At 35.8% G+C, this 21,145-nt stretch overlaps 1 protein-coding gene across 8 annotated transcripts in view; it reads right to left on the reverse strand.

Annotated features, from left to right (window-relative positions):
* NLGN1 (neuroligin 1) overlaps nt 1–21,145 on the reverse strand; it is a 308,845-nt gene that overhangs the window by 188,579 nt on the left and 99,121 nt on the right. For 4 of the 8 annotated variants that reach the window (XM_086617990.1, XM_086617989.1, XM_086617988.1 and 1 more), the window contains 2 exons: nt 20,795–20,854; nt 11,441–11,593 (listed from right to left, as the gene is read on the reverse strand). In XM_086617990.1, the coding sequence (XP_086474116.1) occupies nt 11,441–11,593; nt 20,795–20,854 (213 nt within the window). The remainder of the gene's footprint in view (nt 1–11,440; nt 11,594–20,794; nt 20,855–21,145) is intronic. The other 4 variants (XM_086617996.1, XM_086617993.1, XM_086617992.1 and 1 more) reach the window with 1 other exon arrangement.

Below are 21,145 nucleotides of genomic sequence, written 5' to 3' on the forward strand. Positions count from 1 at the left end.
CACCACTTGATCTAACCTGTGATCTTGTGATTTTTCCAACCCCCAACATTTAATTTCTGGGTAATACTAGGATAAGTGCAGGGTTTACCAAGAGCTTGAAAGGCTTAGCTTAAGTGTGAAAAAGGTTCTGCATCTCTGCTTTGGACGTAAGTCACTGTAAAGTTTGCAGAAGACAGATCATTATCTCTCATTGCCAGACTGTCAAAACAGAGCTAGTTTACTCCATTGGGATGGTAGAATAAGTAATCCTTTCTGTGCCTGTGAGCCACAGTCTGAAACCATGGCAAGTGAAAGTAGATGATGTATCTACTCATGTCAAAAAAGGTAGCAGTGCGGTTATTGCTTTGCAGAAAAACATATTTTTTTCCTCTAAGACAGCTATAATGGACTAATTAATTTTCATGAGAGTCCAGTCTATACAGAGATTATCTATCACAAAGATAATCAGGAATTAAAAGATCTAGAGAAAAATTCATCTGCCTCCTCATAGTACTTGGTATCCCACCGCTATGCCTTAAGAACACAGAATCACAGCCTGGAGGCAGCAGGGACCTCTGGAGACTGTTTAGTCAACCACCTCCTCTGCTCAAACCAGGGTCAATTTCAGAGGGTTAACTCCGGACTGCGTCCAAGTCGGGTTACAATATCTCCATGCACTGGAGACTCCACAACCTCTCTAGGCAACCTGTTCCACTGTCTGACCACCCTCAGAGTAAACAAGCTTTTTTATTACTGGAATTTCCTGTATATTGGTGCCCATTTCCACTTGTCCTTTTGCTGGATACCACTAAGGAGAGTCAGGCTCTTTTACTAGGGAAAAATCTTTCTCATTATATATAAACTTAAATTGAAGCTGGTGAAAACCAAACCCCTTCATATGCTTGTTTTCATTTCTTTTGGCTTTCTCCATATTGCTTAGTTGGCAGTGAGAAGTTCAGAACCATGTTCTGAATACGTTTCTGCTGGGTTCTGCAACTTTGCAGGATGACTTTAACAACAAGTAACTATTAGCGCACATTGATCGTCACAAGTAATTTTGCTTCTTTCAGGGTGAGATTGATTATCTTTACCTAACTCGTGCAGATCTCCAGGGAGGATACACTGAGGAACCACAGAGAATGTGATGGAAAAAGCTTTTAAAGGACTCAAAAAGTTTTAGCACCAAAAGACTGACTAAGCGCTTGTGTAAATGAAAAGTGTGGTTGCATGACAAAAGCTCTCCTCTGTATAGTCAAAAGAACTGGGTTTATCTATTTCCATCATCCAAATGCCAGCATTCAATCATTAATGGGAAGCAAACCTACTTGGGCTTATTTTTCAAAATTATTTTGTTGGAATGTTGTAAGAGGAAGACCCACATACTACTAGTGTAATATTAAAAATTTGCCCAGAGTTGTTCTGGAACATTAAGAAGACTTCAACAATGGTGAGCCACAAAGGTGCTTACAAGAACAGGAATAACAGAGAAAAACAAATACACAGACCCAGTTTTCTTTGGTGCTCTAGGTAGCAGGAGCAGAACCTCCACCCCTTTCAGAGGCATAGCATCAAGTGGTTTTCCTACGGATGGCAACATGCTGTCATTGCTGATTCTTTGGTACAAAACACATAATATTTCCTATTTGTGGATGGTCCTAGTAAAAACAGATAAAGTTCTAACAAAGCTAATTGCTCCTAAAGACAGCTGCTTGCAACTGTTTTGCAAGAGGGCCTGCTCTTTGGTAATCTGGAACTGGTAGTGGTTACAAGACAACATTATCTGCAAGAGAAGGACTTTTTTTCTGCATCCTTAAGATCATGCAAGACGACTTCTGACTCTCAGTTGCATTTTTGATACGCTATTGCCAAGTAATGCTATTTTTTTTTCATATTTTGTATGTCTGATACAGACATACAAAAAAAAGATTAGAACTGAGCATTTATTCTAGATAATACTTTTTCAAAATTCTGTTTCTACTACATCCTACTGAATATACTCCTGTTTGTAAATTTGTTTACACACAGTACTTTCAAAAGAAACTTATCAGCAAAAGCATCTGCTGCCATGACTGAATTTGCACCAGAGATCAAAACACTACCTATCAAATATTTATAAAAAGAAACCAGCTGAAAAATATATAGAACTGCCAAAGAATGAAAAAAACAACATTAGGCGTTTATGGAGGGGGAAGAAAAGGAAACGTATGCATCATTTTAAAGGTACTTAAGAATGCAACCTTAAATTTCAATTCATGATCATCACTTCTATAACATTTAGCTTAGACACACAACTGCAAAAATGGAATTTGGGCGATATCGGAGAAGTTACACTTTGTGGTTCCTGGAAAATAGAGGTAGTATCTTGTTATTTATCAATAACATTTTTAAAGCACATATTCAGCTGGACGAAACTCACATTAGAAAAGATCTGTCTTAGCAAGGTAAATGCTAAGTGAATTCTTTTCCATTACAAAGAAGATACATGAAATAGCAACTACATTCCCATATTTTTTTTAATATAAATTGAAGAACCTACCAATAAAAAAAATCCAAGCAATATGCATCCAAAAAGCTGTTAATTGCAACAAGAGAAACTCAACAATGAAATGCTTTTCAAGCGTTGAACATGCAGGATGTGCAAGCCCATGAAGTGTTAAAAGAGCAAATCTTAAATTACCAGAAAGAAATGGTGAAAAGAAAATTAATACTCCTTTTATTATGAACATTCCCCTTTTCAGTCTACCCTAAATTAGCCTTCCTAGTTAGGGACTATATAAAAGCAAGAGGAAAATATTTAGAGAATTTTTTTCAAGAGGCATGTAATAATAAAGCAAGTAATTATAATAGCATTAGGATGCTCGGGAGTGTATTTTACAGGGTCATTAATATGGTTCATGGGTAGCTGAAAGCACATGGCCTTTGGCCTCATGCCTCACAACACACATGGGGCATGCATTAATGGCTCTGAAGCACACTCTATTGCGTCTTACTGCTTTAATAAAGCCTTACAGATGAAATGCAAAATCATTTTCTGTTGAGCTAGAGTATTTTGATAAAATGGAAAGGAAAATTTCAGTCATAGAAGCAAATCAACTAATGTGCAATAAATTATGCTGCCAAGTAGAGACTGAAAACTTTTTTTGGAAGAAATTAATTTACCTGTGTGTTTCCTGTTGAAATCAGTGAGATGATACAAATAAGTGCTTACCAAATTCATGAGATGTTAGAACCTAAGTAAGGAAAACAGGTTAGGGATACGTTTGCCTTTTCTTTTTGAAATTATTTGGAGCTATATGGCACTATGTCTCTTCTCTCTGTATATTCTGTACTTATGTACTGAACACTTTGTTATCAATTATCTAAAAAAAAAGAAAATATGTTTTTCAGCATATCTATGGCAAAGTAAGATCCCTCAACTGAAATCCTAGTGGAAAGTGTTGAGAAGATGAACAAATTATAATGAATGTCAGAAATTCCATAAAGTCAAACATTCAAGAGCTGACACAAAAATATAGCAAAAAATATTTTTAAAATCATATAACTCCTAAACGTGTAGTGAGTCTCTCAGAGAAAGTCTTGCTCATCTCTTTTTGATTCTATTTCATCAGAACCTTGACACAAAATGAGTGAAAAATTACTGCAGAACAATGAAAAACCTCAGTAAGTTTTATTTCTAACTTGCTTCTCATTTTGAGCAACAATAAACCCTCTGAAACGTGGAGACGATATTTCAAATACTTAATTAAGGAATATAAGTAATCTTTCTTTTTGCAAAAATATGCTTGCAACATATACAGCACAAGAGATACTCAAAATACTTCTACAAATAAGTTGGTATCTATCATTTATATTTCCTTGAAGGCAATTTTCATACTTTGCGTAATAAGGGAAGTTAACCAATACAGATAATTTCCTCTGGCCTACCATAGGTCTTCATCTAGCAGTTTTTCATGTAATAATATATTCAAATACAGTTTTCACAAAAAAAAAAAAATATTTGCCAGTACATCGTGGGATGTAGGAAATCAGTATATCAAATAATGCAGTCTCCTGTATACTCTCTGTTAGAAAGTAATGAAAATCACTACATTTTACCGCAGAATTTTCTGTTGGCTAAGGCAGATATTTACACATGGATTACCCATTAAACAGAAGAAAAAATTTAAGACTTGCCAGTACTGCTGCCAAAAGATTTTGATCTATTGTTCGTGTTACTCTTTTGAACCATTAAAAAGTGCTGTTACAAACTTAAAATACAGATCTTGTTCAATTGATTCAAAAATATCATGTGGTATTACATCAAAGAAGTATCAGAACAGTATTTGAGCTAGTACCTGTATATGTAAACTAATTTGCACACAAAGACCCATAAAAGTTGAGCAATTTTATGCATTTGAAATGTGCGAAAAATGAGAGCAACATTTGCAATGCAAATCCCTGTCAAGTTACCTATTGCTTCCAAAGCCCCACAGTACACAAAAGTGCTTCATTTAAGCTTCAGAAAACTTGGGACTACTTTACTATATGTAATTAAATGCAGTGAATGGAGAATTCAGAAGAATACTATTTACTTGTCCTGCTACTTCTATCAGAAGTGTCAAAAGGATCTTCATACGCCTTTTTGCTGGGCAAGAATTACAGCAGTGTAAAACTGGGAAGTGAAGAGTGCCCAGCCCACCAAGACTGGGCGCAGATCTAACCTAGATGCTGAGCTATAGTGCATATCTTGTTTTCTTCCTGCCTTGGTTGAAAATCAGAATATTGGAATCTCAGAGGATTATTTCAGTGTTGGAACGCTCTGCAGAGAGATACAGATTCCATAAAAATCCTCATTTATCCCCACCTCTTGGCTTGCAGTCAGACAGATCCTTTTCTGGGAAGTTTGGCATCCTGGCAAAAGCAGAGCAGCCTAAATTCTGTTTGTTTCTAAGGATGAGGCCAAATCTGGCTTCCCATCACGAGACAACTAAATTCTTAGGACAGCATATAGTGTATAATACAGGTTATTTTGTATACCTGAAACATTGGTAATACTGTAGATTAGAGGTTTTACACCAGAATCAGTAATGGCGTAAAAGTAATTCAGTCAGATACTACTCAGAGGAAAGTGAAGGTAGCTACAAATAGCTAGATCATAAAAATTACAAATAACTTCATGTAGGGTAATGCAGTCAAAAATCTTGATCTTTTTTCTGAGGCAGTAAGATGTCTATAATCTGTCTTCAGTGAACACTTCTTCTTTCCTATTTTGCAAATATTATCAAGTTGAGGTTTATTATGCTCTCAAAGATAAATCTGCTATTTGGAAAAACTGGAATACTTTTATTATATGATTAAATATTGATCAAGGGGATTTATCTTACCGAAAAGTAATTCCTCTTGACAGAAATGACACAAATTGCTCTTATGCCAAAATGAATAGTTTTAAAGTTTGTTATTTGTTATTTTTCTGTTTACCAAAAAAGAAGCCTAGTGACAAACGTTATAATAAACCTGTTACTTAAAATGTACCTGTACCAAGATAGAAACCTATTCAATGGCAAACAAAATGATGTCTTTGTGCCCTAAAAAATAGAGAAGCGGGTGTGTATCCATCTATCCAAGCAGAACGATAATGTCAATTTGCTGTGCTGGAAAAAGCACAAATAGAAAAGAAATGGTTCATTTTGAAAGTGCACTATATATTCAGGGTTCCCATTTCATAAATATCTTGCCTGCTGTGCACTGCAGTTGACCCTTTAAACATATCGAGTCAATAACCTATTGTTTACCGCAAGTCCATTTTGTCATTTTGATGGTACAGATTCAAGTGTGGCAATCTGCCTGTCTCTGCTTCACTGCATACATGACTCCCTTTGGCTGGTACCAGCTCACAAAAAAGCCACCAAAATGTCATTAATTACAGCAGGTTGAAGAGCTGAATGTTAATTCTATTAATGGACCTATGAAATTAGGGCACTGTAAATCTAGATGAGCTGTGCTTGGGCCTCCTGCAAACTGGGCTGACCTGAGGTTAGTTACTATATTAAATAAGAATTGTCTAATACATTTTTAGAATTCTAAGTATGTGTAAATCAGACCTTGTGAAGTATGCCACCAGAGGGAATAGATAACTGCAGCACGCTTTCTATCTTAACCTCTTCTATTTATCTAACATCAAAGTCATTCGGAGTGCTTCATACCAAGAAACAGTGATGCCCAAGGCGAAGGTGGGATCAGATAAGGGGACACTTTCCCTACTGCGTAACCCCAAAATGTTAAAATTTCATTTATAAGCAGCTAGATATTCATATAGCTAAAGGAGACTTGTTATGAAGCTGCCAAGGGTCCCCAAAAGTGTTTATGAATTAACATTCTCTGCGTGTTCTTCCAATTCAGGAAACTTAAATGAATGATTTTTGACTGCACATTTTGATGTGTTTTCCTATTAATTTCCCATCTTTACTTTCAATGTAATGTACTTTTAATTAGGCAATAATATATAATCTTCTGTTCATCTATCATTTTTACTCAGACACGTTAGGAAACGGATAACAGAAAAAAGTCTCATCAGAGACCCTTCGGTAGTAGAGCAAAGCTGGAGTGAAATACCATCGCCTGACAGTACCTTTAAGGTTTCATAAAAAGATAATGGATGTGCTTGTCACTGATGCTAATGATCAAACATTTTCCCAGTTTTACTGGGTATTAAATTGTGAACTATAAAAGAAAACTCCACAGTCTAAGCAATGTAGGAAAAAGAATCTATGTTTTTTATGTCCTTTGATATCTAACTAACACAAACCTCCTTATTCCACTGTTACTTTTCACTGAATACTCACTACGCCACGAGTGGGTGATGCTTACTTTTACCACAGTGAAGAGGCTTGTTTTCAGGAGGAAAGACAACTCTCCAGGTTGCAGAACAGGAACATCATAGGATATATATGTAAAAATACTTAAGTGACACAGGACACTAATTCATCACAATATCTTTAGAAAATTGACTCAAGTTTTTTTTTTAATATGACATGAAGCAATATTTAAAAGGTTATGTCTACGTTTTATATATGATTTAATTTTATATATTATTTTGAAACATATTTGAAAGATATTCTGTTCAATATTTTCAGTAGTATTACCATGATGTCGAAATAAAGAGAAGAGCAAGGCAGCAAAAAAAAAAACCAAACAACAACAAACTATGTGATGGGAACAAAGTAAATATTTACCAAAATAAGGATCGATCAGTTTGAAAAATTAGATTAACACTGAAAAAAACAGAAGTAATTTGAAAGCGCTGGGGGGGGGGGGGGAAATGTTGTTCTATTTAGAAAAATATCAAAACAAAATAAGACAATACCTTCCAGTCAATCACAACAGAATTAGGTTCCTGAAATGAGTGGCAATATCAATACAAGGCTAAATGACAGCAACAGTTCCTATACCTGCCTCAAAAGGGAAAATTGCTTATAATTAAACAAAGCATAAGAAAGAAAGATCTCATTTATGGCTGTGCTTTCATTTTGGCATAAGTCATGGTCTTACAGTTCTAGAACGTTTGTCTTCCCAATGTAGACGTTCAGAATGCCAAATGGAAAACAAAAAATACATATAATTTTTCCCTTTTCTTTATTATCACTTCCTAATCCAGACCCTTGGAATGACAATTTACTGTTTCTGTAGGGAAAACCACTGCCTCTTAAAGAGAAAAGAAATGGGAAATTTAAAACAGTGCTTAACCTAGTGATTCCTGTGAAACATTCCTCTATTCCCCAGTTCAGTTTGTGAGCTGCATTAAAAATGTTTCTTTCAGTTCTATTAAAATCCTGTGGTTAAAAGATAATAAAGAGCAAGAAGTATAATTTAATAAAATGAAGAAATGAGTACGCAGTTAGCATAAACCAGCTTGCTCTCTCCCCTCTTGAGAGCAAAAGGGTAGCAGTCAATGCTGACCCAAAGCATTCTCCTTTTCTAAATAAACCTTTTATAAGAAAGAACACAGAAAACAGCACTGTCAGTATTAAATCTGTCTATTGTGATCTCTTCTGGATGTTGGACTCCTTTTATAATCCTTTTATGTTTCTTTTATGAAATTAAAAGCTTCTACTTTTACCAGCTGAAGATATTTTAAATAGACACTTAAAGTCTCAAATTACCTGAGCTCACAATCCAAACTTGTTTTCATATCTGTCCTTTCCTAAAAACAAGTAATGAAAATACAACTGCACTTACTCCTATGCTGTCCTTCAACAGTATTAGACTACCCGTGCAGTATTCCTCACTAGACAAGTGCTTGCACAAGTCTTGCATTTAAAGAGAATCTAAAGAAGATATAAAGAGTCTGTTTCCAATGGCTTCATATTCAGTAGTCCCTGATTTTCCAGGGCAAACAGTTCTCTCTTCCATCTTACCCTTACCTAAGGAAAGATTCTAACAGACTTTTATTCTCAGACTGGTTTCAAAGACAAAATTGGGCCAGGGAACTCACTGGGGTTTTGTCTGGTTTTTAAACGCACTTGCTCCATACTACTTTAATTTTTATCATTGTTTTCTGTCTACTAAATGAATTTCACTTCTAAGTGATTTCTAACGTTTTATTTAGAAACATATCTTCCATCTCCATTTTCCTCCATAAAATGCAGGTCCTCCAGCAGATTAGTCTGTAGGACAAAGGTTGTCTCAACTGAGACTAAACAGAAAAATAATCTGAATTGCACCAAAAGCTGTCTACCGTGGACTTAACAGTAGCACTGTAAGGAATCTACTATCACAGCACATTATCCCTTCCCATCACTATTGCTCTGGAAGAAAACGTTGCTGTTGCAGCTCTAAACACTTATTTAACCCGCTTCCTTCTTAAAAAATGTCACAGTGTGAATCTTACTGAAACAACAGCAGAGCACCTAGGACTCACTCTATATTAAGATATAAAGACCACAAAGACTGATTCAAGAAACCCAGACCAACAAAGGTCATATGAAAGTGAGAACATAGGCCTTATTTTGTCCATACATCCCCTCATGTTGAAAAAGGTCCCTGTTACTTCTCCCTGTACAGCCAGGCATTTTACACAACGGTGAAGTGAGACCGAGATGTCCCACAGGCAACGGATTGTGAAGCTGAACCTCTCACCTTACGGGATGTGATCAGATAAGGAAGCTGAGAATTTGCCAACTATGTATTTGTAAAATAATATCTTATTTAAAGTGACTGCAAAGGGTAATGTTCTGCTGAATGGTGATGAAAAAGAACCACAAAACTGCAAAATTCGAAGTTGATATCTACTATGATTATGCAAAAATTCCACTCTGAGGCTATCTGAAGACCAGGAAACATAAAGGTAAAAAAAAAAAAATGCAAATTGCAAATTTTATTTTGATGACTAGTGTGTTTCTACAGTACCTGTTTAGTGATGTACCATCATTATTTATCTAATACATGAGAGACAAGTATTGCACCAGGTACAAAACATATGAACAACTGCTACATATAGTAACAGGTGCATTTATTTTACTAAGAAAACCCCGGAAGCCTGATACAGGGTTATTTTAGTTAGTTTGAAAGTAATTTCAAGTATTCATACCAATCATTGGATTCTACTGTGAGTTTTAGAGGTTTTACTGTAATAGGTCCTACTTAAAAGAAAATTAGCTCTCTGCCCCTTGAGGCTCTGTAAAGACCACAAAGTCCAAAGAACCAGAAAAGCACGAATACAAATGAAATCCTCCTAAGCTCAGTAAGATGTTAGCAGTGGGTTACCTCAGGGATCAGTGTTAAATTACAACTGGAAAAGCCATTACCATCAATGAAGGTGAATTAATTTTCATCTTTCAAGCAACTAGCCCTTTCAAACACTGCAACTACGAGTGATTTAGGAATTAGACTAAATAATTTACAAAAATATACAGTGCTTTCGGATAAAGGATACTGTATTACTGAACAGAATACCCTACTGGCATATAATATAGATAAATGTTTGAAACATCAAAGACTGGTGTAAAAATAAAACGTTGATTAGAGGCAAAGATTACAGATTATTAACCGCTGCACTAATGTGTGCCCAAGGACTTGAAGTCACTATATAAATTGGAAGACAGGAGAAGGGAGAAAAACATACTAAATACCAGAATTTCCTTGCTTAAAGAAGTACACGACAAATGAAACTCCCAACCAGATACTAAGGAGATCAATACCACAAAAAAATAGTTATCATCTTTCTGGAAATGATTCAGTCCCTTGTAAAATACAACTGTAGTAGACTAAGTTTCAAAACCCAAAGTCAAAATCCATTCCCTTCTTTCAAAATTAAAACGTATTCAGATGTCAAATTTTTAACAAAAAATGAAACTGTTGGAAGAAAATTACCCAGATGAGCAAATCAGAACCAGTGAATGTGAGGATCGTGCTACATGAATTCAAAACACAAAGAAACAGAGCAATGATGAAATAAAATGATCGCGCAAAAGAAAACCAGAGTAGCAGACATTGCTAATGTCCAGGAATTGAAAATAAAGTTGACTGGTCTTCAGAACCAGCTCACTGCTGTGAATGACACCTGGCTTACCACACCACTTCAGATGTTACAGGGAATACCTTTACAGCTATGTAAGTATTCTAAAGTTACTGTACTGACCTCTGTAACATCCCAGAATTGAACTCCTGCTTTCAGGAGTCTTAGCATGCAACATTTGAATCGAATATGCAGAAGAATAAAACAACAGTCATACTTTCTCAAGAGCTGGCAAACTTATATCAGGAATGTGATTACACTGAACAAATAGCAAGTATAATTTTTTAGAAATACAAGCTACCAGAGGGATATCGCACAAGTCTACCAATAGCATAAGCATATCCCATTCACTGTATTTGAAACAATCAAAAGTGACTCTATTCACTTCATAATTTGGCCGAGAAAAGAAATACTGGAGGTATTTGAATCATACCCATAACACTTTTCAAAACCACAATGAAGTTCAAAACAAATAGGTAAAACGTACAGCTCTTATTTAGTAATGTTTTCATAACCTCCTTAGTTTTTTCAAGGTATGAAAAAATCACAGTAATCAAAACTTAGTCTCTTTCTTCCAACAGAAAACGCTATTGTCTAAGACTTATCATTCTTTTAAAAATCAAATTTACCTATTATGTAAAGCATCACTGTTATTCACAGAAAAAAAGAAAACAAACACCTCCTCTTCTGTCTGAACAGCTCAGCAATGGGAATATCTGTTTCATACCACTAAAAGCATGACAGCAGGTTCTTCCAGATAATACCTGCAATGTCTTTATATCTCATTCCCAGAATACAAACCTTTTTTTTGACAAAGAAAATAAAAAAAAAGTTGTTCTTCTTCTGCTTGTTTGTTTTTTGGTTGTTTTGTTGGTTGTTGTTTGTTGGATTTTTTTTAATACATTATCACGTATAACATGAATTGCATTGCAGATAGCAGGGATTAACGGAAAGCTGAAAGCTTCTTACCAAGTACCCCAAGGCGATAGTTGACTGTGATGACTATCACATTCCCATAACTTGCTAGAACACTGCCATCATATAAATTTCCAGTGCCTTCCATGTAGGACCCTCCGTGAATATACATCATCACAGGCTTAGGTCCCCCACTGTCCCGAATGTCTGGAAAAAACATTAAGACACATTTTATCTCAAGAAATACCAAAATAGATACATGCAATTTTTTTTTTTTTTTTTTTTAGTGAGGTTATTTTTCTTGAAGTGTTTCTCAAGCAACATCTTTTACATAAGGAAATGGGCATAACTGTTTCTTTGTGGCTTGCTTGTAATTAAAGTTCATATTTTTTAAATACTCATTGTCATCAGAAAAGCAAAAAGGAATCGAAAATGGTAACACATTTGCTCAAATGCAATGGGACAGTGGTCTGATTCTGTTCCTGCTGCATTTGACGTAAAACGTCTACTAGTATCAGTGTGAGCTCGTTTAGGCAAAGTCTGGACACTTCTGAAAGCTCAGTCCATCTTTCTGTTCACTTTGCTAAAGGCAATTTGTCATATTAAACAAGATTTCAGCTCATACATAAATTGTCGATTGTTTCCAGTATGGTAAGATCAATAATTTACGAAAAGGGTGTATAATGGGCTGTCTCTTAATAGGTCTGAAGTCTAAGTTCTCAAAGAGTACTTAGAAGCTGTTTAACAATTAGACCTCAGTGGATATTATCTGTAACCTGGGTAGCCTGAATTTTAAGGTGTGTAGGTACTTCTTATTTTACAAAATTGTGAAGAGGATTGTTTATTTGAAAAAATAGCTGCCTGGAACAACGCTTATAAATCCCCACTCTGCACTCAAACAAATTGTAAGGTTCTCAAAAGTGACACCAAACGCAGGTAACAACTTTAAATTTTAGAAGCACTGCCATTCTGTCAGATAATAAAATGACATATCGACGTACTGTTTTGAGCTTCTTTTTAATGAAGACATTGATTTGGGTAGGCCTCCCCTCCCAAACAGTCCTATTTGCAATTTGATGCATCTACTCAGAATAAAATTTTGAATATCTGAACACAACTGCTTCTTGTGAAGAAAGTTGTTCTTACGTACCAATTCAAAGCAACAGTTAGTGGTGGGATAATAGACATTTTTTAAAGATTTTTTTTCTGTTGGACAGGAAAGAAATCAGCTAAGGTGTAAATTTAGATTTTTACATGTGGATTAAATTATATTTTGTACTCATTTATTAGTTACCTGAGTCTTTTCCACTGCCTAAGTCATAGTATTCCATAATGGTCCCTAAAACTCAAGACAGACAATAGCAAGAGAGCATATGAAAACTTCCCAGTGTGGAACTGTACTGCGTATTTTGAGTTGAAGACATTTTTTGTCATTACAACAGCATTTGAGTGACTTCCCTGATTACTCACTTCAGCGTTTGAAGAAATCTCAGATGTATTGTTTACTCCTTTGATCTGGAGGAATCTTGGCTAAGAAGCTCTCAAGTAAGATCTCTGTAGAATTGTTTGAATCGTTTCTGAAGCACTGTAAAGACTACTACGACGTGAGGGCAGTTTCACTAAAAGCGCTGCTTTTTGAATTTGCTGAAAAAGATCAGCACAGATGTGTCTGTTTATGGAAAGCCAGTGCTATTATTATTTTGATATTGATTCTAATCTGAAGAAAATGCCAGAACAGTCAAGATCAGAAATTGGATCTTCAATATTGGAAGTAGTAGAACAATCATTTAGTCAAGACCAAAAGGATGATGAAAGGTTGTGCATGAAATTGCTTGTATTGCTTTCCTTGCTCAAGTATACAGTAAGGGCTTTCCAACATGCAATTTTCAGAGTGTAAAGCTAAGGAGATTATTTATTTTCATTGTCCATAGGATAGAATTATGAGCTCCTGAGGTTTAAAATCTACATTGAGGAAAAAGTCTTTTCAAATTCACATACTGTTTTCAGTAGATGGTTTGTTCATAGTCTAGGCTTTTTTTTTTGATACAAATATGGAAGCAATAATAAATTATTAATCTAAAATCACTGTGCGACTGTTCCCAGCAGAAATTGTACACAGTTAATTGTATGCTTGGTGGTAGCACAGGGGGAGACTGTCTTAGAATTCTTCTTTAATTAAAATTACATAGAATTACAGAGCACCAACTGTGAACAGTAATGAAATGTTGGTAGTACTGGCCTGTTTATCTGGAAAATAATATTGGAATATTTAGAAAAGAATGTGTGTCCTTTATCTGAGAAAGGAAGGCACACACTCATGAGCAAAATCTGACATATAAAGAAGTGATTCTCTGAGTAAATTCTGTCTGTACCACGCTTTTGTTATTTCCTACTTCTAATATTCTTTTAAAGATTACAGACAGATAAGAAAGACTAATTTTCAGCTCTGCTTATGTGCCATGTCAGAGCAGATGACATGCAGTATGAATTTTCCTCACGCTGTTTCGCCAAAGTCATCAGTCTTCAGAGAATTCCCTTCTACAAAAGAAAAATGGTGCTTCTGCGTGTCTCGGGCAGTAATCTAGTACTGGAGACATCTGTGAGGTTATGGAGCGTTCAGCTGAGGCCGTGGGACTTTGGACTGTGCATTACATAGAAGCTTTGGAGCTCTTCATGTGAAGAAGAGTGCACGCTGTGTTTTGGTCTTACAGTCAGTAATTTCGTACCAATTGCAGTCGATAGCTAGGAACGTTTGAAAGGTGCAAATATTCAGCTGGGACAGTTATTAACCAGTGGATGCTATTAAATAATAAGATCAAAGGAAGAGGGTAAAAAATCAGATCATAATCAAGAATTGATTCCTACCTGAAAGGGACTAAATGTTCCCCCATGAAAAGTGTCATCCTTTAAAATTAAAATGGAGGAGGCATTAAGATAATACTCTGGGAGGAGAAATTCTATATTGGTACAAAAATGCCACAAAAGTGGCAGAAAGATGCACTTTTCAAAAATGCTATTGAAGTTACGTGCTCAACTCAACACAGAAAATAAGCAAAATTTTCAGATGCTTTTCAAAATCTGACCATAAATGATTTGATACATCTTTCATTTTTTCCTACAGGCTGGAACCAGTCCTTTGTGCACACGTGCTGGAGTGGACTCAGCAAACTGTAGCTACACTTTCTCACGCAGATTGATAGTTATTCACGGATGCAGATTAATAGTTATTTGTGGAAGTGGTTCATTCTGAACCCGAAGAACTAGGGTGCAAATATGGCATTTCTGTCAAGTGTAGATTTATACACTGATTTAACTTAGTTGCACACTGTACTTTTTGCTGCATTTTATTAAGCATTGCTTTAATTAAAAAGCAGACACATCGATATTTTCCAAGACATAGCCAGGGTTAGTGCTATTCAAAATCCTTCCCAAATTCAACTGTTCTGTTTTTATTCACACAGAAGATGATAAGTTTTGAGTGCTGTGATTTGTTTGGCCCTAAATTGCTAGTTCATAAAACATCTAAGTAGGTCTTATTATGTAGCAGAGAATCATCTTATTTATATGACATATACATGAACTCTCTTATTATGGTTTCCATCATCTCCTCTCTTCCGTACCTTTCTGATGTTTGTTGTATGTATTTTTTTATGTCTGGTCTTAATTACATTACAGGCAATTTAGGAATAGGGCTGTCTTTTATTCTATGTTTGTTACATCGCACAACAGCGAACCGGGTCTGACTATGAATACCAGTCACAATTGTCACACACAAGAAAACATAATTATAGCTTCTGTCATTTGAAGCCAATGTGAATTGGCCACGTGACTTAAGTATAATTTGCAGGGAACAACCAAAATGGGAAAGGAAGAAAGCCTACCTGGAGTCAACTTAGCACAAAAATATATTTAGTTTAACACAGATGTCACAAGCAGTGTTCTTCTAAATGTTAAAAAAAAATGTGACATTTCGATGTAGACTATTAAGTAAATTGTGTTTTTTTAAATGTGAAGCAGCACAAGAACAGTGCAAAACTTTTAGCTTGGTTACTGCAAAACCTATATATTCCTTTCATAGAATGTTATATGGATACATGTGTAGCTCTTCCATAAGCTTTTGTCCTAAAATATTTAAGTAGAGCATGGTATCAATCAGTGCAACTCCTAATCATGTAAAAGCTTTTAAACAGTATTTGACTTTTAAGTTCAAATCTATCAGGCGCCTCACAGGTGCACTACTATTTTAAGAAGTTGGTGCACTTAGTAGTGCTAATGTGTAAACATCTATTAATGCTGTGTTTTTAATATGTGATATAAAACTAGATGTCCTGAATATTAAAGTAACTACTGAACTTCTGTTAGGAGTGGCAGCAAGGTTCTAAACACTTTTCTTATTTTAAAATATAGCCTGCACCTATCAAGTTTCATACAAATAGAATTATCTCTTTTGCTTGTTTTTGTATCTGTCAAACCAATGGATCATTTTGTGCACTCTTGAACACTTAACTGCCTTTACCTGAAAGTTATTTGCAATCCTGATGGAGGACTATATGAATGTATATTCTAACGTAAAAAAAAGGCCTATGCTTTTACAGGTAAGCATCTAGAGCAGATTGTCATTAGAGTAGGACCTCAATAGCCAGGTAGATAATAATTTTTAATTATTAAAAGATGATGGTTAGAAATGCAAAAGCTGACAGACTCTTCACTGTACAAGCAAAGCTTGACAGTGCTAAAAATATAATGGAACCCTGAAGTGCTTAAATTAAAGGTCTGTCAGAATTATTATGCATGTTTTCAAGTATTAATAACATCACCACAAAAAATTCTGTGTAATCTGAACTGAGGTTCTCAGTGTAAAGGGAAAATATAATCAGCAAAACTTAATATGCATGTGACACTGGACTCTGAACTCGGGATTTGGAATCACAGAACTGACATGAATAGGTGACAGGTTGAACAGGAATCATGACTATGTCCATGTGTATCAGTCAACAGGTTCCCCCAAAGCGGTAAGATCTGTGCTACTCCAGCCTGGCAGGAACTCATTAGAGGCTATAATTAAGGCTGGAGCACGTGGATGCTTTGAGAGGTAGACAAATGTGTTCTGCTGTGTCCTGATCTCTGAAGTCCGAAATGTGCAACCAGTGCCAGACAGAAAAAATTATTTCTCTCCCTATTTCTTAACACGACAGTTGAAAGCAGATGAAATGCTCAACTTGGCAACCAAGTCTATTTTAATACTAATGGAGCGATACGGTATTTTGGAGAAGATCCTCAATTCTGAAACGTAGTCTTTTGCATCAGTGATGCTACAGTCTGTTAAGCATAGGAAGGGATTTGCAGATGCATTCTGCATCATTAGCAATTTAAAATTTGAGCGGATTTTTGTTTGTTTAGATTTAAAACATGCTCTGGACCAAGAACTTCCTTCAGTCAATGAAGTCCAATAGCCCATATAAGACAGAGCATCAGGCTAAACGATCAGAATCATCACAGTTACAGCCTGTGAACAAACAGCAACATCTGTTCCTAATCTGTCTCCTTTTTAACAGGAGGAATTGGATTGGAGAAGGGAAGAGTAGAAACATCTAGCAACTACAGTGCAGAGCCCATTTCTGAGGCATTTACTCTTGGTTCCCTGCTTTACTATGGATGTGGTGTCTGCGTTCCTCAAACTTAGCATCTGTAGTCCTCATTTCTAAAAATGGAATAATAGCATCCCTCTGTCACAGAGGGATGCTGTGAGACCGAACACATTAGAAATTGAGAGATGCTCAAATAGCATCAGGGACTAAATAAGGATCTAAGATTGACAGATTGATGCTCTAGGTAAGGTGTGTATGACAGAATGGTGGATGAGAAGAATTCCTTTGTGAGCAATCCTTCGTGGATATTTCATACAGCACTGAGTACCCAGAAGTCCAGTTCTGATCCCTGAGTACATAAGGCTGATTAATGATTTGTGTTGCTGTTATTTTAAGCCATGTTAAGGATTTTAGCTTATAGGAACTACAGGTGCATAAAGAGTCACTGTTTTTTGCAATAGCCAAATTAAATCAAGTTAAATTATTACCTTACCAAAATTGAGACTAAGGTAAGGATTAAAATATTTTACTTATTTAAAATTAAGCCTTGTTTCTAGACTGAAGAAGGCACAGTTTATTCACCTGCTGAGCAATTTCATGTTTAATGTTGCATCTACATTAGATATTGCTTACCTGTATGTCATCAAATGGGCAAATCCCCCACTACTATAAAAAGGGAAAGCCTCAATGCTCACGGGTGCTTGCTCAAGTAGTTCAATACTTATTGAAAAACAGGTAAGCAATTTCAAGTGTAGACATGAAAGGGTTACACAGAAAGAAGAATGCATCCAGACTAGGTAAAAAAAGATAGATATATTGATGTGTATATATATATTTATATAATTTCTGACTTTTCACACATTTCACACTCACAGAATTTGAAAACACCTTCATTTTTTAAACTGCAAATTTGCAGATCATTAGCTGGTAATGTGCACTACTGCCTTTGGGTCTTTTGAAAACAGAAATGAAAAATGATCTAATTAAGCCTTGTCTACTGGTTGCAGCACATACCAGAGATCCAAGTTTGATTACTGATTCCAGTGCTTGTGCTGGCAAAGTTTGGACTGCAATACTGTGGTAGTGACACGTAGCAGCAGATGGGAGTAGGATTATTGAACACTGTTTTAAAACAAAATTTTCGAATCAAATTCTGATGTTTGAGTGCCACAATACAGAATACTTCCCAGGCATTTGATCCAAGAAGCTACTATGAAAAAATCTTTCTTCAGTAAAGGTATAATACAAGAAATGGAGCTCTGAATTTCTTAATACAGAGACCATCCCAGGCATTTTAGAAATCACTAGACATTGCTTATATTACCTGGATTCTATGGTTATACGACACAGTTGTTTTTCACTATGTATAGCCCAGTCTCCCTAACATTCCAACTTCACCATTCATTCCCTGTGGTATTTGTTTTATTTTGTTCGCAATTATTCTTTTGTAGATTTTTATGTTGAGAAAAAACTGTTATACTGCAAAAGGTGAAGGGTTTGATGGACAGATTAGCAGAAATCTATACAGCTAAGGTGGCTTTTTGCTTTGCCACTTTCTTTCCTGCTATTCATATCCAAATACATACTACTTGAAGTTTGTAAACTCTTCAGTTCTCATTTGCAACAAGTGCTAGAGCTCCAAGGCAGAAGAGCAGGTTCACAAAATACAGGGCAGCTCATCTGATACCGCTCTTCCACTGAGGGACAGTGAAACACAGGGCCTCAGCAGACAGAGTTGCTACCAACCCAGCAGACATCCCAGCAGCCTTCAGTGCCTACCGATCATAAAAATTTAAGCTTGCCCTGTCTCTCTGTGACTCTCGGAAGCAGCGATAGTCTAATTACTGCCTGCATTCTTCTATCGGCTCAGAAAGGAGAACAAAACTGTCACTTGTTTGCCAGAGAAAATTAATCCCAGTCCTATAAATTACAGAGATTTATTAATGTTGTAAATGTGTTTCTTCCCTTTTAGTTTGACTGCTGTGTTCTTACAGTCCTTTCTCTCTCTCCTACAACTGCCAGTGTGGGATATGGGTTTTCTCTGACACGGACACTTGTTCTCCACAGAGTGAGATCCCTACTCTCATCTGACTCTATGTACTAAACTGCGTTCTGATAGCAACCACTCTCCGCTGAATTTTAGCAAACTGAGAAGTCTCTTTTAAGCGCGTCTAAGCAGAGACAGACTCAACAAATGTTAAGCCGTTAGCATCTGTCTTGGCAATTATGCAGCAATTTAGGAAACCATTAAGATCCCCTGGATGAATAGCCCAGGTTTCAAACGGTTTCTTAAAACATATTGTTAAAACGAGACAGAATAACTTTTACAATGGCTAATTCAATATCACAGGTCTTGGAGAATACACAAGAACGTCCTTTGTACTATTTCGTCATGAACTAATGTAAAAATTACTTGGCCTCATAGAGCTAAGCGAATCGGAATTATCATACTTAGCTTTGAATAATATGAGAGCTTTCAAAGGAGCTTTTCAATTAGGTTCTTTCAATCTTAGGCCAACAGGTGGGCTTTAATTCATAAGCTTAACTTACACATTCAGTAGAGGATCGTAAATCAGACATGTATAGATTTGCGGGTTTATTTGTAAAGTGTCTGTTCAGTTATTGGTTAAAAGTTAAAGGCTCGTATTTGCCTTCCTTCATCTTTTGTGGTAAGACTGCACGTTTCTGTTTGAGTAAGACAGTTAATGTTCTGTGTGATGAAAAATCTCTTAATTAAGAGCCTTGCTGTTTACAAATTAAAAGCTTCATCTTAGTATCTGGCAAAAAAAGTGCCAGATACTAACAGAGAAGCAAGTGGCAACTCTACGAGTCTTATATGGTAATTTGTTTTACTCACTGACCATAAAATATATGAAGTATGTGTTTAAGACTCAGAATTTTGAAGCACATCCACTTGAAAGGATGAGACTGCTCATGAGAAAGAGCCCCTTGTTACCATTTTCATAGCCCTGAAAAAGTATCAAATCTGCATAGCTTATATGATTAACAGACATAATTCATAAACAGAATAATATGCTTGACGTTTCGAACTTTTGATTTTACTTGGCAATGGGGTTTTCTACGGGTCAGCGCAAGCAGATAGGCATCTTTATATGCTTGTTGAAAACAGAAGGGATCAGATTCCTTTAGATGACATCAGTTCAGCTCCACAGAATTCACTGGTGCTGCGCAGAGCCTCACCAATTGTAAGTATTGCCCACCATTCTAGGGCTGCCTCTCTTCTACAGGGAGCTGAGGAACTCTTGCATTTATTTATATTTCTTCACAGCAATGTAAATGCAGAAAGTTTTGTATTTGGGGAAATTTAGTTGCTTAAGAGACACTTTCTAAGAATTTTCTGTATTTTTCCTTTTATAAACACAACATTTTATATGTTTATCAAACTGTGATCAGTCAGTGAAAAAAAAGAAACATCTTCGTACTTGGTGAAATACACAGGGTTAGAAAACATGCAAAAAGGTGTACAGAGAAACTTTAAAAGAGTGTTAGTTTAAATAGTATGGACAAAATTCAGTCAAAAGGTGGGATGCAACATATCAAAAGTCCATTTCAAGAAAACAAAAAACCCTCCTCTTTAAATATTGTTACTGTTTTGTATCAAAACGTAGAACTTAACAACATTCTTTCTTTTAAAAAATTAAAAATATATATGTATAACAACAAGCAAGAAGACAAAACACATCAAAAATGGGAATAAAAAAAAACTCTTCAAAAGAAGACAAGAAGTCAAAAAAAGAGGGGAGAAAAAAGATTTTCAGGGATCCTTGTCATGCAAATCAGTTTGGCGGCAAAAAAATACCTTCATCTTCAGCACCGTCATTATCACCTAAATCATCTGTCTGTTTCTTTGTAAGGGGACCTAGGATTGAGAACGGAGAAAATGGAGGAAAAAAGACAATTCAAGAATATACAAGACTGAGAAAAAAAAACAGTGAATATTAAATTCCCATGGATGCTTCAAGAAAAACATTTGCAGGGAGGGAAATCTTACTTTATAACAACCAATTTTTCATTAAGTTTTTCAAACATTACAGCAAAACCTTCCCTAGGGGGTATGGCTATTAGAAACATCTAGCACAAGAATCCAAGAGCGTCCAGTGCTTTATTGTTTTTAAATGAAGAATCAAAGCTTGTTTACTAAAAGCATACC

The sequence above is a fragment of the Tauraco erythrolophus genome, chromosome 11 (assembly GCF_009769465.1).
Source record: "Tauraco erythrolophus isolate bTauEry1 chromosome 11, bTauEry1.pri, whole genome shotgun sequence".
Taxonomy (NCBI): domain Eukaryota; kingdom Metazoa; phylum Chordata; class Aves; order Musophagiformes; family Musophagidae; genus Tauraco; species Tauraco erythrolophus.